Source organism: Onychostoma macrolepis, chromosome 14 (assembly GCF_012432095.1).
Source record: "Onychostoma macrolepis isolate SWU-2019 chromosome 14, ASM1243209v1, whole genome shotgun sequence".
Taxonomy (NCBI): Eukaryota; Metazoa; Chordata; class Actinopteri; order Cypriniformes; family Cyprinidae; genus Onychostoma; species Onychostoma macrolepis.
The window spans coordinates 15,807,040-15,824,022 of record NC_081168.1 but is presented as its reverse complement, the minus strand read 5'-3'; the positions used below and the strand labels follow the sequence as shown (position 1 = coordinate 15,824,022).

At 38.2% G+C, this 16,983-nt stretch overlaps 1 protein-coding gene across 4 annotated transcripts; it reads left to right on the top strand.

Moving 5' to 3' along the window:
• Nucleotides 1-1,026: 1,026 nt before the first annotated feature.
• Nucleotides 1,027-16,956, top strand: mgarpa (mitochondria localized glutamic acid rich protein a). Of its 4 annotated transcripts, none has more exons than XM_058798710.1 (8): nt 1,027-1,263; nt 4,378-4,478; nt 4,572-4,677; nt 5,493-5,510; nt 11,733-12,065; nt 13,838-14,949; nt 15,206-15,256; nt 15,627-16,956. In XM_058798710.1, the coding sequence occupies exons 1-7, from the start codon at nt 1,077-1,079 to the stop codon at nt 15,239-15,241; spliced, it is 1,893 nt and encodes a 630-aa protein (XP_058654693.1). In that variant the 5' UTR covers nt 1,027-1,076; the 3' UTR covers nt 15,242-15,256; nt 15,627-16,956. The 4 variants fall into 4 exon arrangements, 3 of the variants coding, with proteins under 3 accessions (XP_058654693.1, XP_058654692.1, XP_058654694.1); XM_058798709.1 differs by having other exon boundaries at nt 1,028-1,263; nt 11,730-12,065; nt 15,627-16,955; XM_058798711.1 differs by having other exon boundaries at nt 1,028-1,263; nt 11,730-12,065; nt 13,838-14,956; nt 15,627-16,955.
• Nucleotides 16,957-16,983: the final 27 nt, after the last annotated feature.

The following is a 16,983-nucleotide window of genomic DNA, read 5'->3' as shown; positions in this document are numbered from 1 at the left end:
TAAATGAGGGTTTTTTAATTTTGACCCAAGTTGTTGGTTATTGCTACAAATATACCCGTGCTACTTATGACTGGTTTTGTGGTCCAGGGTCACAAATGTTATGCTCCTTTCAATTAAGTCTTACGATGAGGTTTATTAGCGAAACAATTACAGAATCATTCTTGAACTTTGTCTATCCTAATTAAGTAAATACCTATGGTTAATTCTTTCTTCAGGATCAGACTTTTGAAAGCAACATTCAGTGACAACAAACAAGTGCTGTTCCGAGATTCAGTTTTTAATATTAAATAAGAGTCAGGTTAATGTGGTTAGGAAAAACAAGTTGAAGATTTGAGTAAAAAGATTGCCTTCATACAGTGGAGAACATCCGTGGACTCTTTGCCAAGATCTCACAATAGTATACTAATTAATTGGCAACAGAGCTCTGGAGAATGTCCTGTCTTATTAATCACTGCAGCCTTTCAACACACATAGCCTACTGTATATTTAGGCATACTATTAAACAGAATAGCATAGTAAACATTCAACAGTAGTTAGACAGGTTGTTATACAAAAGCCATTCTGCAAAATTATGCTAACGTTAGTGTTCAGTTATGAAACCTAGAAAACTACTCTTACTAAATGTTCTACACAGGTTCTTATTAGGTTGTCACACCGCTGCGAATGTTACTGGAACATAAGAATTGGGATAAAAATAAACGGAACCGTACAGGGGCGTAGCACACAACCAAGGGGGTGGGCCCCTCACAACACCTCGTCAATCATATTAATAATAATCAGTATATCATTATGTGCCCCCCTCGCCGAGGGCCCCTGTTACTCAGTTCCACTGTTACCCCCTGTCCGACGCCCCTGGGGAAATATTCTGTTATTGCTGGTGCCATGATAAATCTTTGTAAACTGGGATCATCGTGTGGAACTTTAGCACAAATTAAACATAGCGTGGCTAAAAACACTATTTTAGTAAATATTGATATTTTTGCAATGTAAGTAGCATAAATTCAACAATGAGATTGGTAGCGTGCCACGGAATCCCAGCAGTGGGAGGATTTGGACAAGCGCTTTCTCCTCCCCTCATGTTCACTCCGCCCCTCCAACTGTCTCCGCACTTTCACAGTCATTCATTGCGCCTCCATTGGACTCATCTCGCACGCTGCTTTCCTCCTGTGGCAGTTTGGACGATGTTTGCGTGCAGAGCAGCCTGGCAGAGGTGTGGGCCTCTGGCGCGACAGTCCCTGTACCGCGCTCCGCTCAGTAGAGATGGTGAGCACCAGCGTATCTGTCGCATAAAGTTTAATTTTTCATGTAAATCATGTAATTTACAGGGCGTTTTGGGCTTTAATTGTGATATTTCACAAATTTCGATTATTGCTTACAACGCAAATGTGCTTGAGAGGGCTGTATCATAATATTTTACAAAAACGGAAAAAAAATTTGGGCAGATGGTATGTAGTTTAGGGTTAAGGGGACATGAAGGTCAGTCTCAACATCGGATCCTATTGGTGCTTCACATTTTTAAATGGCTTTCGAGATAACTGTCACGTTTTTAGTGCCAGAGAGAAGTTACACGCCTATTATACTAACCCATGTTCGCATTGTCATTTGCAGGGAACACAATGTACACATCTCAAACCGCAGCCTGGCACCAAGCGCACACAATTGTAGCCATCTTGGGCACTGCAGATCTGCACTAATAATCATTTTGCAGAGATGTGTTATTGAAAAAACATTGACCATTCCTGTGCATTTTGAACATTGCGAAAAGTTAGTTGTGGACTCTTGAACGTGATTCGATTAATGTTTGTTCTGTCAAATTCATTCTGTCATCACTAAATGGATTATGAAACACGAAATTGCGTAATAGGAAGTCGGTTGAAATTTGACGTTTGGCATCATGGTGTAAGTATCCATACTGTTTGATTTGTGACCTTCAGTGTCCTGAAGGTGCTGTAGTATGTTCTCCGTACAGCTCACGTGGTTGTGTACGTCGCGCTATAGACGCTGGCGCGCGGACCTATGGAGCTCCGTGGCTGCTGTATGGCAAGCCGTTTCACATTTAATCCTTAAAACTCACTCTGTTTTCATGCTACTAGTACATATTTTTTAGCTAATTGTATCCATTCCGTTAGGTATTAATATTATTTTTTTGGGTACTTGTACCTTTAAAAGATATTAGTATTGTAGAGTATGATTTAGAAGACTACCTAAAAATTCTACCTTAGTTTTGCAGTAAATGCTACATCATTATTATTTATCCAGTGTGGATATTAGTATTAAACCGATACTATTGCTTATGTATTAGATACTTGTACTTATTTCAATAATGACTAGTAAGTTTTCTATTGCTGCTAGTATCACATTTCACATTTTTGCCATGGACTTCTCTGGGGATCTGCCATTCAGATATCAACTATTCAGTTCTGACTAGTATTTATTCCAATTGTGACTAGTATTTATTTATTAGATTCAAGTAGTTATATATTAGGGTGAATTTTTGTGTGCTAGCTCATGCTTTTTCAAACTCCGTTCAGTGTTTTGTTCACTTATGGCTTTGTGCATGTAGTTCTGAGTTCTAAACATTTGTTTTTCTTATTATATTTCATTTTGCACTGGCATTTCAAAACCCCCCACAATTCCTTTATGTACCCTAGGGGGTTTAGTAGACCCTTGTTGGGAAACCCTGGTTGTTTAAATAAAAATGCAGACATTCTTGAAGTGAGACATTTGTCTGCCCTTACAGGGCTGTGCTTGATTGTATTGGTTAAATGTGAAAATCGGATGTTTGTAGTAAGGTTAATAAGAATATTAAATGAAACTGTTGAAATAAGCATAGATATAATCACACTGTCAGTCCTGTGCACTAAATATCTCCTCAAATAGCCATGAGCGGATGGATGGTAAGCCTACACTTCAGATACCACGTCAGATACAACTTGCTTAAAGCCTTTCATTGTAATTCTTGTTCGCTCTACCGTTCCAGTATCAAGCTGTGATAAATCTCTTTGCAGAGGGAGATTTGCTGGTTAGTTGGGTTAAAAAGTTCATGGGTTTCAACAGACATGAGGTTGAGTAAATTATGTTGTAAATATTGAACTTTTAATTGTTAAAGTAGCCTAAAAATATTATTGGACACTTTAACTTGTGGAATAAAATATGACTGACTGCAAACAGGGTATTTTTGGTAACTAAAAAAACATCCTTTCATTCATTTATTCTTTTCTTTTTTTCTCTCTCTCTATGGTACATCCACACCACTAGGTGTCAATATAAGACCAAGATGACTGCCATATTTGGATTTTTTTTTTGTTTGTTTGTAAATATTGTCAAATATGAGTTTACTTTCATCATTTATCTTTTATTTGCTGTTGTTAAATGGTATTATGTAAATATAGCAATTATATCGGCCATTGCAAACCTAATCTAGATACTGTCATCAGCATCTGACACTAAGGAGGTTACATTTTGGTTCCTAGTAGTCTATCTGAGCATGTATCGCTTTCTGTTTGCTTCACCCTTTGACTCCTGGGAAAGATTAACAGATTAGCTGGTATAAATAACACAGAGGTGTCTAGAACCTATTTACTCTAGCTGGGCACGAGTGACTGGATTATCTTAATGAGAGTATTGAAGATACTCCTTAAAAAGTCTGCAAAGTTTGTGTCAGAATAATCTTTGCCCTCCAATCCTGATTGGACTGCACTGATGCTTTCTAAATTTAAGTTGCTCCCTGCCCTATAACTTTTTTTCAGGGCAAGGAACTGTCAGCCCTAAGGAGACGTGATAGTCATTGAAGCATAGAATATAAAACAAAATATGTGGTGATATAAGCAATTATCTAGGTAAGAAAACAGACAAAATAATGCATATTTCTTTTTATGTATTGAAGAATCATTTACTGATATGTATACATTTATGTAAACACTACCGTTGCAGTAAAACTTGTGTATATATAGGGTTACAAACCTGAATTTTCTATTTTACTTTGGGTCCACTTAGTACTTCACATCCATAGTATAAAATGCTGTTCACTTAAGATTATCGTCACCATATTTCTGAGTCATGGAAATACCACAATAAATATCTAGATGAATGCTGACAGGCATATTTATAGGTACCTAAAACCATTGCCCAGAATCCAATCAGGCAGTGACCTACTGGGCAGAGAGCAGCTCTGGTTTGGCTGCATGAAGGTCAATCTCTGTGTCAGACACTTTGACTAAAGCATTATTATAAAACATATTTTAAAGTTCTATTAAACTATTAACTTGATTCAATCTTGAAACTGAGAGAGGGCGAAATGATATCTTACATTGTTGCCTCAACTAATAATGTGCACGCATCCCAAAACTTTGTCTTACTCCTCTGTTCTCTATGCAGTAGTTCCACGGAGGCTTATGTCGTCAGTTCCTGGTGGCTCCGGTCAGAATCTCTTTTATGTCGTCCTCTGTGGTGGAGCCTTCGCAGCTTCCGTGGCATATGTAAGTCTGATTAAAACTCAAACCATTGATGAAATAGTTTCATGCCAGATCACTTGTTGAATTAATTAATGTCTTTATTAAATTCTGTGATAGGCTTACAGAACAGTTGCAACAGACCATGAACGTTTCGTTGATCGTATTTCTGAACTCAATGCTCGTCCCAAGTCTGACTGGAAACCCAAACCGTGGCCACCCAAGAGTAAGTCTTGCCTATGGTCTGGTTAAACATCAGATTTTATTGTTGTTATTTAGTCAGTGTCACTTTTGGGATTCAGATTTTCCTATGGCCTATTAAAACTAGTGTGCAAGAGCAGAAACCATTTACCTGGCTACAGAAAGTTGAATACTAGTAGCATAGCTTTTCAAGATGAAAAATACTGGCATAAGGTCATATACAGATAAACTTCAGCGTCTTGTTGGACATATTTAATGAAAACAATGCTATTCAGACAGCACTGGTAGCAACCATGAAGATCTCATTCTCAGTGGCATCATGAGTGCCGATCTAAATTGTCAGCTTAGAATATGTCTGTATCCAAAAATATGAGATCTAATGTAGATTACAATAAATAATCAATTGCAGCCCTTCCAAAACATTATAATTACAACCACAACAAAACACATGTTGGGGTATGTGGAAGACATTTGGCACACTCTCACATTTATCTTGTGGTCAGCACAGTAATGTTAGACAGCTGAAATTTGCCCTCTTAGTTCACAGTCACAGTCCTGCCAAATCCACTTCCACAACATTAAATAACTGTATCAAATCCAAGCGTGTCTAACACTCCTGCATCTGAGCCAAACATTATTAAACTGCCTTATATAAATGATAGCAGCATTAAAAAGCTCTCTCATTCAAGTATTATAAATAAGGAGATATTATGTGTTGTAATGCGGTCTGATATGAGTGAGTGACCGCTGACAGAAAGTTTTATACAGCTGCTTCAGGGTTCATTGACATTTCAGATTACAATGTGCCGTCATTAAATTTTTGTTGTTGTTTTTTTTTAGGTGGGGAGAATGGAGATGGTGAGTTCATGTGTGATCTTTTTGTCATGATTTCTCCATGATGTACCATAAATAACTTTATTATGATATTTAAATGGACAAATTACAGTTCTGTCTTTTAAATGTCTGTAACACATCTGTTTGTCTCAAAACAAATTTGAAATCTGAATTTTGTTAAAGGGGTCATATGATGCTATTTTAAAGATCGTTATTTTGTGTATTTGGTGTAACAGAATATGTTGACATGCTTTAATGTTCAAAAAACACATGATTTTTCAAATACTGTACATTATTGTAATTCCTCTATGCCCTGCCTCTCTCAAACGCGTCGTTTTCTACAAAGCCCCTCCTTCCGACAAGCACAGTCTGCTCTGATTGGCCAGCTGACACAGTGCATTGTGATTGGCCGAACACCACAAGCACACGTCGGAAATGTAACGCCCCTTTCCATAATCGCGAGCTTCAGCTTTCAAATTAAATGTAAAAACAGTTAATAATGTCCTTAGTTGTACCATCAGTTCAAGCCCGAAAGGGGAACAGAGTCGCGTGACAGACACAGTGATGTTGCTCGTATGTATTTGCAGTACACAAGCCGCGATTAAAGGGGCCATATGATGTTGCTAAAAAGAACATTATTTTATGTATTTGGTGTAATGCAATGTTTTTACGTGGTTCGAGGTTAAAAAACACATTATTTTTCACACACTGTACATTATTGTTGCTCCTCTGCTCCGCCTTTCTGAAACGTGCCGATTTTTACAAAGCTCATCGTTCTGAGAAGCGAGGTGTGCTCTGATTGGCCAGCTATCCAGTGCGTTGTGATTGGCGGAATACCTCCAGCGTGTGACGGAAATGTTACTCCACTTACCATGTTGTGATGCCTTGTCCCGGCGCGACGAGACTAAAACAATAAAACCCACTATAAACGAGGCATTTGTTGCATTCAGTGAGGACATAATTACTGATTATAATGACTCATACAGTCTTTTTACGTGTTGCCGCACCATGTAAAGATAACACCATGTCTGCATTTGTGATCGTTGAAACGGCAAACAAGCACTACTCTACACTGCTCAAAACTTGCGTTTGAATAGTCATTAGCAAATTCTTTAAGTATCGAAACGTACGTCGGCAGCCATATCACCCTGTAGCCCAAGACTGGTTACCCACTGAAACTAAGCAGGGTTGAGCCTGATCAGTACCTGGATGGGAGACCTCCTGGGAAAACTAGGTTGGTGCTGGAAGAGGTGTTAGTGAGACCAGCAGGGGTGCTCACCCTGTGGTCTGTGTGGGTCCTAATGCCCCAGTATAGTGATGGGGACACTATACTGTCAACAAGCACCGTCCTTCGGATGAGACGTTAAGCCGAGGTCCTGACTCTCTGTGGTCATTAAAAATCCCAGGATGTCTTTCGAAAAGAGTAGAGGTGTGACCTCAGCATCCTGGCCAAATTCGCCCATTGGCCTCTGACCATCATGGCCTCCTAACAATCCCCATATCTGCTGATTGGCTTCATCACTCTGTCTCCTCTCCACCAGTAAGCTGGTGTGTGCTGGGTGTTCTGGCGCACTATGGCTACCGTCGCATCATCCAGGTGGATGCTGCACACTGGTGGTGGATGAGGAGATATCCCCCCACCCCACACACACAATGTATAGTGCTTAGAAAAGCAGAAAAGCGTTATATAAAATGTAATGAATTATTATTATTATTATTATTATTTCTTACAGGCTGTGAGTCAGAAGCACCAGACTTGCCCCTGAATTGCCCCACTTTATAGTGTTCACATCAGAGCCATTCATAGTGTTCATGTTGTAGGCTACTCTCTCCCAGGCACAGGAAACAGTCCTCCGTAAAATGAGTGAGCCGTTTTAGGAAGGCGTGGCAGAGTCTTAACTTTTATAAAGAATATCTCTTTGGGTTTGAGACTGTAATCTTTGCAACTTTACAGATCTTATATATGCACAAACAGCTTGTAACACTCCAAAGAGAAAGGAAACATGAAACTGCATCATATGACCCCTTTAAGACAGCTGACTCCACTGTGATGTGTGACCCTGTCTCTCTTTCTCACACACACGCACACACACACACACACACACACACACACAATGCAATACTCTACACGGTGCCAAACTCCGCATTTGAACAGTCAATAGCAAATACTTAAACTATCATCAAAACATACAGGTGCTGGTCATATAATTAGAATATCATCAAAAAGTTGATTTATTTCACTAATTCCATTCAAAAAGTGAAACTTGTATATTATATTCATTCATTACACAGACTGATATATTTCAAATGTTTATTCTTTTAATTTTGATGATTAGAGCTTACAGCTCATGAAAGTCAAAAATCAGTATCTCAAAATATTAGAATATTTACATTTGAGTTTGAATAAATGACCATCCCTACAGTATAAATTCTGGGTATCTCTTGTTCTTTGAAACCACAATAATGGGAAGACTGCTGACTTGGCAATGATCCAGAAGACGAACATTGACACCCTCCACAAGAGGGTAAGTCACAGAGGTCATTACTGAAAGGTGTGGCTGTTTACAGAGTGCTGTATCAAAGCATATTAAATGCAAAGTTGACTGGAAGGAAGAATTTGGGTAGGAAAAGGTGCACAAGCAACAGGGATGACCGCAAGCTTGATAATACAGTCAAGCAAAGCAGATTCAAACACTTGTGAGAGCTTCACAAGGAGAGAACTGAAGCTGGAGTCAGTGCATCAAGAGTCACCACGCTCAGGCGTCTTCAGGAAAAGGGCTACCAAGCCACTTCTGAACCAGAGACAACGTCAGAAGCATCTTAACTGGGCTGTGGAGAAAAAGAACTGGACTGTTGCTCAGTGGTCCAAAGTCCTCTTTTCAGATAAAAGTAAATTTTACATTTCATTTGGAAATCAAGGTCCCAGAGTCTGAAGGAAGAGTGGAGAGGCACAGAATCCATGTTGCTTGAAGTCCAGTGTGAAGTTTCCACAGTCAGTGATGATTTGGGCTGCCATGTCATCTGCTGGTGTTGGTCCACTGTGTTTTCTGAAGTCCACAGTCAACGCAGCCATCTACCAGGAAATTTTAGAGCACTTCATGCTTCCTTCTGTTGACAAGCTTTATGGAGATGCTGATTTCATTTTCCAGCAGGACTTGGCACCTGCCCACACTGCCAAAGGTACCAAAAGCTGGTTCAATGACCATAGTGTTACTGTGCTTGATTGGCCAGCAAACTCGCTTGACCTGAACCCCATAGAGAATCTATGGGGTATTGTCAAGAGGAAGATGAGAGACACCAGACCAACAATGCAGATGAGCTGAAGGCCACTATCAGAGCAACCTGGGCTCTCATAACACCTGAGCAGTGCCACAGACTGATCACCTCCATGCCACGCCGCATTGCTGCAGTAATTCAGGCAAAAGGAGCCCCAACTAAGTATTGAGTGCTGTACATGCTCATACTTTTCATTTTCATACTTTTCAGTTGGCCAAGATTTCTAAAAATCCTTTCTTTGTATTGGTCTTAAGTAATATTCTAATATTTTGAGATACTGATTTTTGACTTTCATGAGCTGTAAGCTCTAATCATCAAAATTAAAAGAAATAAACATTTGAAATATATCAGTCTGTGTGTAATGAATGAATATAATATACAAGTTTCACTTTTTGAATGGAATTAGTGAAATAAATCAATTTTTTGATGATATTCTAATTATATGACCAGCACCTGTACTTACAGCTGCATCAACACTACTGTGGTTACTGAAACCACGCCTTCTTTCTTTGCGTGAACATTTGGGCGGCATTATACAAATATTTCCACATCGTGACGTAGACATGGGGGCGTGATTGAATGAGGCGTTTTAGCCCGGTCTGGATCAGCCTTTTCTTTTAGATAGAATAAATCCTTTTGTGGGAGACTTTGAGCTTTGTAACTCTGCAGATCTTATACATACACAAACAGCTACATAACACACTACAGAAAAGGAAAAATAGAAATCGCATCATAATATGACCCCTTTAAAACTGACTTGTGCTTTAACTTGCATGGTATGAACTGCAGCATAAGTATTTTGGGAGTTATTACTGGAAAAGTATTATAGCCTTGGTTTCCCAAGATCAAAGGTTAACTAAATGATGATGCCCCCTACTTTTAAATCACTTCCCATTTAGTCAATCCTGATACCTTATTGGCTGGTCAAAGATTATATTCTTGGCACATAGGTTATGACCTGTTCTGATTAATATTTGCTATATGCCAAGTAGGATCAACTTAAGTTTTGCAAATATCCCGTAATGACACTACAGTGGGCAGATATTGGTAGAAGACGGCTAAACTGCAATGCCAAAGAGATTAGATCTTCCACAGACTGAAGCCAAAAAATGAGCTAAATTGGTGGTGTTTGAGCTACAGCATTCCTGTAGAGTGTGGTATTTACAATGCCAAGGTCATGGGTTCAATTCCTGGGGAAAGTATGATCTGATAAAATGGATACTTTGGATAAAGGCATCTGCCAAATGCATAAATGTAAATGTGTGATTGGATTAAAGAGTTGTTCTCATGTTACCCTTCTAACCCACCTGATCCCCTGATCCTATTTGTCAGAAAGCCTGTTAATCAGAACTGGGTGGCTTTCTCTTTGACACTGTGTCACTTTCCTCTTGAATAAACTGTGTATATGATCCGTCTGCACCCCTGTGCACTCCCATTCTCTCTCACAACCCTTTTCCCCAACTTCAGTCCTGTCCAGAAAGATTTGCCAGCCAATATAAATACAGTTTTATACTCTGGTCTTTCAAATGCCAAATCAGAATATTAAACAACAAACTCAAAGCTTCACCTAATCTCTTTCCTAACTGTCTCTTTGTTCTGACTCTTTCCAGAGTAAACTAATTCGGACAGTCTGGGCTGGTCACCTATAGTCTTCATTCAGAACTTTTTGGATGATTCTCTTCTGAGCTAATGTCATTATGTGTCCTGCTTTTTCCATTGAACTGATATTTTTCATTCCATTGATTTTTAAACCCTTATTTAACATGTTAATTGTGGTGTAATACAGTATAAATTGAAAGACATGTGAAAGAATGCTTTCCACTGTGAGTTAACTAATTAAACACGCACAACAAAGCCCCTTTGGTTGTTATTCTGTGTTGCTGGAATTCAAAGAGTTGCTGGTACTGCTAACTTTGAACAGATGGTAAGGCTCAACCATCTTTGTATTCCCTCTCCTCACCTGTCCTCCCAGCCCCTTTCTTCCTGTTGTTTCTGTTCAGTTTCTCTTTTCACCCTCCCTCCTCATTCTTGAGTTTTGCATGCTGCCTGCAGTGATTGGATTGTGTGTGATTTTAACACAGCTAGATTTATATTCCCCGTTTAGCCATTTATTAGGGGTTCCAGGAGATTTGATAAGATGGATGCTGTGTGTGAGACATTTTGAAAGGCATGGTGGCAAATGTAAACATTTTACTGTGTATATGGATGTTCTTGGCTACATTGAAAGTAATTACTTGAGAAAAATTAAATCTAGCTTTTTATAATTTTTGGTAATGTAAGAAAATGTAATTGTAAAATGTAAAAATGGTTGCACTTTATTTTACAGTACATGTACTTACAGTGTACCTACCTAAGAAAGTACTGGTAATATAAGGTAACCACATGGGGTAAGGTTAGGTTTAGGGTAAGTTCAGGGTAAGTACCTAGTTTTTACCTAGTTATTGCAATTACTAAAATAAGAACATAGTGTGTACATGAGCAACAGGACTGTAAAATAAAGTGCTACCGTAAAATTAAAAAAAAAACTAATTTTATATATATATATACATACACACACACAAATTGTAAAATGTAAATAAGAAAATTATAATAAATAGTAATAATTTTACAAATAATAATAAATGATGAAAAAATTCTCCAATTTGTAAAAACATCAAGGTAGTATTGATTGATCTAAATAGTTAATTTATGACAGGATGATTTGAATTACTGCAGTGTACTGTTTTTTGTTTTGTTTTTTTCTTTTTTTGCGATTTTATTGCAAATCATGTGTTTCGAAAAAAAAAAAGATTTTCTTATTTTATCATTTTAATCTTATAATAAAATAATCTTAAAATAGGTTTCATTTTCTTTAGGCAAAATATAATTTCAACCCAGTCATTTCTATGTGAGATTAAAAAAGTGAGTATGAAACCATGAGTATGAATAATGAAAACATAGCTTGATTCTTCTCTGTTGTCTGTTTAGAAGAAGCTAGTGCAGAGGAAGGAGAGGTGGCAGAAACTGTAGAGAGCGCAGCCGAAGAGGATGTTCCTGCTGAGGCACCTGAGGTCTTACTGGAAACAGCCGAGGCCACCAGAGGGAATGTGGGAACTCTAGAGACCGTTGTGGAAAAGGTTGCTGAGACGGTGGCAGAGACTGCAGAGGTGGTTGCTGAGGTGGCAGAGGTTGTTCATGAAACAGCAGAGGAGGTGGCAGCGGTGGCAGAAGAGGTGCAGAAGGTAGCAGAGGAAGTAGAAGCAGCAGCAGAGGCTGTCGTAACTCCTGTTATCCAAGCTGAAGAGCCGGCGTCAGAAAGCAACGGTACGCCACCAGCCCCCCAAGAGGAGGCAGTAGCAGAGGTTACAAGTACAGAGTCCTAAACGGCTCATGGGTACTCAAACACTCACCCACACACAAGATATGGAAGACTCAATTGTCCTATACAGCAAAATGGTCACTGTCTCACTTTATCCAAACGTTACCCTTACATCCAAAAAAAGAACAAAACATGGTACTTGAACAAAATTAAAAGAGATTTTATTCCTCAAATCCTGCAGGTCTTCCTCCCTTGCGAGTAGATTCTTTAGTCATAAACTGAAATTTTAAGGTGATCCGAGACACATGAACTAAATGACAGTGTATGTGATTAACTGTATAGTCTTCATCACACTGTACCTCCTCTTTTTGCATTGAGTTATACAACAGGATTTGATGCTCGAGTTGCAATAATGACATCCCACTATATAGCGCACAGCTTATTGTGTATATTTTTATTTTATTCCTGGATTTTGCTGGAAATATTTGAAAATTATATAAATTATAACTTGAAAAAAATTATAAATTATAATTTATTGATAACTGTAGAAACCACTGTGAGTATCTCAAGTTGCTGCTTTTTGTTGCATGTGACCAAACATTCCAGTGGACACGCTTCAGACGATCTACTTCTTACTATCTTCTCCTTAATTCTTACTCTTAGCTTCACTCTCAATCTTCTCACAAATCTGAGCCAGCCTTCTGTCATTTCTGACCTCTATCCTGCCTTATCTTCTATTTGAGGCACAAAAAAACAAATGTACTGCTGCATGTAGTTATTTGTTGTTTTGTAATAACAGTAAAAGTTCAGTCAAAAACATGCTTCTCTGCCAGATATCACTTAGTTGGTACACGCCAGTTAAAACTGTGAGTGTTTTGCTCCCTAGCAACTAGGCCAGACATGTTTCTGTATTAGTTTTCCCTTTATATTCCTCTGTATAACTGAGCTGACAAGGAACTCAGTAACTTACCAAGAAGGTCATATGTGTGTGTGTGAATAATGAAACTGCTCATTTATTTGGAAATTGCAATCATGTAATAAAAATGGATAAGGGACTCAAAGCCAATTAATAAAATGAAATTGATAAATATCCAAAAATATTCTGTGTTTAATTTTTTTTTTTTTCTGAAAACATTCTGCTTTTACAAACTGAAATGTAACATCTTAAACACTCAAAGTTCATCCTCTGTTTTAAAATGCTGAATTTAGTGTAAAGGTCATTGGTGGTGCACATTATAACCTACAATATCATCTCTACATAGGAAGTTGTTTTATCACTTAACTTTTGTGGTAGTTATACTTGTGGTGTGTCCCTTTCTAAGTGATATTTGGCAGTAAAGCCTCTTAATGTATGTTCTGAATGATGGGAAACCCCTAAATGGAGCTGCATGCTGTGATCATGCATGATGATACTTACTGAAAGTCTCTTACATTCTGTGAAATGCAAAGATACACACCAAACATCATACCTGAATGCACTAAACTTTACTTAAGCTACTTAAGCTCTTTTCTTTGTTGTTATAACTATCACTAATGTAGTGGGGAGAACCTCAGTAGTCTCATTTCTATCTTTCCCATTTTGTCTGTGTCTAGATTAATCTTCTGTTTTAAACTACAGACACACACACACACACCGAGAAATAACAATTTATAAATAATTTGAACTTAAAATTATTTGAAAGTAATAAAACCTTTAAAAAAGTAATTTAATACCTCAAACATCTAATGTCTTTTTTTTGTGTGTGTGATTATTGGGTGGCTTGATTATGTCTTGTAGGGTCGGTTAGCACAGCAGCAGCAGAAACAGTAGAGCTGGCTGCTGCCTCCGTGATTGAGGTTGTTCCTGTGGAGTCTGTATCCGTGGAAGATGTGCCAGTTGAAGCTCTACCAGAGAAGCCCTCTGAGGTTCCTACAACAGATCGTTTGGAAAATGTACCAGTAACAGAGGTGGCACCTGTTGCTCCAGTGATGGAAGAGGAACCAGCTTCCGTAGTAGCAGAGGCACCAGATGCCGCTGTAATAGAAGAGCCTCCTGTAGCAGAGCAATTGTCCATTCCTCCAGTGACAGAAGAGATACCAGTTTCTCCTGTTGTAGATGAGCCTGTTGCCACAGTGGTAGAAGAGTCTCCAGTAGCAGAGGAGACACCAGTTGATTCACCAGCAGCAGAGGTATTTGTTGCTCCAGTGCTTGAAGCAGCACCAGTTTCCCCAGTTGAAGAAGAACCAGCTGTTACAGCAGTGGTAGAAGCGACTCCACTTGTAGAGGAGACACCAGTTGATTCTGCAGTACCCTCAGAAGAAGCATCTGATGTCCCTGTGATAGAAGAGGAAGTATTAGTTGCCCCAGTGACAGAAGAGACACCTGTTGTCCCAGAAGCAGAGAAAGTATCGGTTGGCCCAGTGATTGAAGAGATGCTTGTTGCCCCTGTGCCAGAAGAGGCAGCCGTTTCCTTTGTAACTGAAGACGCTTCTGTTGTTGTGGCTGAAGACGCACCTGTTGTAGCAACTGTAGAACTCGAGGAAACACCTGCAGCCAAAGCAGAAGAAGAGGTTATTTCAGTGGTTGAGGAAATGAAGGTAGAAGATGTGATTGCAGAAAGTGCCGTTGTGGAGGCTCCAGTAAGTATAGTCGAGGAACAAGCAGCAAGTCCAGTTGTGGAAGTTACAGAAAGTGTTGTTGAACCAGATGTTGCAAGCACAGTGGTCGTTGAGGAAGTTGCTCCACCTGAAACGTCAAGTGCACCTTCGGAAGAGCCCAAACGAGACTACATATTGGTTGTCTTGGAGGGAGCTCCCAAAACAGAAAAGAAGCCAATGGTGCTCGGTGTGTCACCCTTGACTGGCAAGATCATCCCAGCCCCTGATGATGGTGAAGAGCCATCGGGACAGGTAACAGGTAATCTGGTTTAACAATGCACTGCTGGGTTAACTAGTTAAGTAAATAATGATGGGAGCAAAAAATGTGGATTGTCAGAATCATAACTTAGTAACATAACTCAGAATCATAAATTAGTTGAATAGTGAATTAGCGAGAAGATGGTAAGATGTATTAAGACAAAGACGTGTGTATTCTGATGTATGTTCTTGATATACTTTGTGACATCCTTTTTATTATCTAAATGTTACTTTTTAATATTGTTCCTAGGGCAAGCGCCGTATGCTTAAAGTGCAGATGTATTAGGACCAACTAAAAAAGGTAACATTATATTATGAAAATCATGTTTTGTATGTTTGTTTGTGTTTTAATAATATAATACATTATATACTTTCTAATAATAATAATTGAAATTTGATATTTTTATCAAATGTAATGTTTCTAAATGTAAACATCTCTATTATAGTCTTATATAATACTTGAATTTTAAAATATATTAAAATAGAAACTAGTTATTTTAAATTATAATAATATTAATATTTTCTCTTTATTCTTGATCAAATAAATGCAGTCTTAATTGAGCACAAGAGACTTCTTTAAGAAACATTAACAAATCTTACCGATCCAAACCTTTAAACGGTAATGTATATTGACATGATGATTTTTTTATTCTTGTTTTGTATTTTCTCAGTTGGAAGCAGTCAGATGTCCTGGGATAGTAAACCGGTTGTCTGATAAACAATTAGTGATGTGCCTTCCCCATTTCCTTGACCCCCTGGATTTCAGTAATCCTTACACTGGGCCCAGAATGCCGTTTCCTTCCGAATCATCTCAAAATAATACTCTATTTCCACTGACATGCTCTCCACTGGAGGGTGGTTACTTCATGTGAACATTCACTTTCACTCTGATGTCAGACAAAAGTTTCTTGACAATTATAATATGCACGAAAAGCTGTGACCTATATTTATAGCCTTTTTTAAATGGAACTCCACTCTTTTTGACTCAACTGCACATTGGAGCCTATACTATAGTGAACCCTACCTCAAACGTCACATTATAAGACATGTGTTGGAATTGGCATGTCAATAGTTACAACCAGCAGGACTACAAATTTGCCACAAACACTGTCATACCTGCATGCTGGCCATCAGTTTTCTGGTTCTCCTCTGTCTTCAATCTATTTTTCTTTTGCATTAATTATGAATTAACACTATTATTTTTTGTACCTCTCTACCTCAGATTGTTCTCCTTTTTCCAGTAACCAGTATTATAGTAACCAGCTGGCATTTCCAATGTGACATGACTAGGTCAAAAAACAACTGACAAACAGATTACCTTTACCAATATAGTCAATACAACAATAAGCCATGTTACAAGTCACATTCCAGTATTAATTTCTAAAGCGAGTCATTACAATATTATCCAAAAGGCAAACCCCAACTGCTGCATCTTTTGCCTTTGTTTTCCTGTTCTCTCTTCTCCTGTGATTATAAAACATGTTGTTTGGCAAATACATAAATAAATTCCCTTGCTTAATGTGGCAAAAATAAGGTCCCACCCAAGGTTACACTCTCATTGATACTACAGTTTTGATGCTCATATGATTTGAGATTTTAGACTGGTAGACAGACATACTATGTGAATCCACAAGGGAAATTAAAGTCAGATAAATAATAATAATGATAATAAAATTTAAAAAATAATAATTATAAAAAACAAAAACACTACCAACAACAGACCTAACAATTGTGTCTCTTATTTCCTTCATATTTCAAAAGGGACCTTATAAGTGTTATAAGTAAGATTGCAACTTCATAATGTGAATGTGAGGGAATAATGAGAAGTATGGTTCAGTATAAATTATGTTTTCACAGGTTTTTTTCTGTTTTTGTTTTAAGGCTTAGGGATGTAATACACGTTCATGTGCTCTTATAAGGCTTCTCTTTCATTGTAGGCCTAGACTACAATGCTAGGGTTTTTTAACTGTGAATGTATGTCAAAGAAAAATAAAGAGTTAAAACACATTTGTGTGATTGTTTCATTAC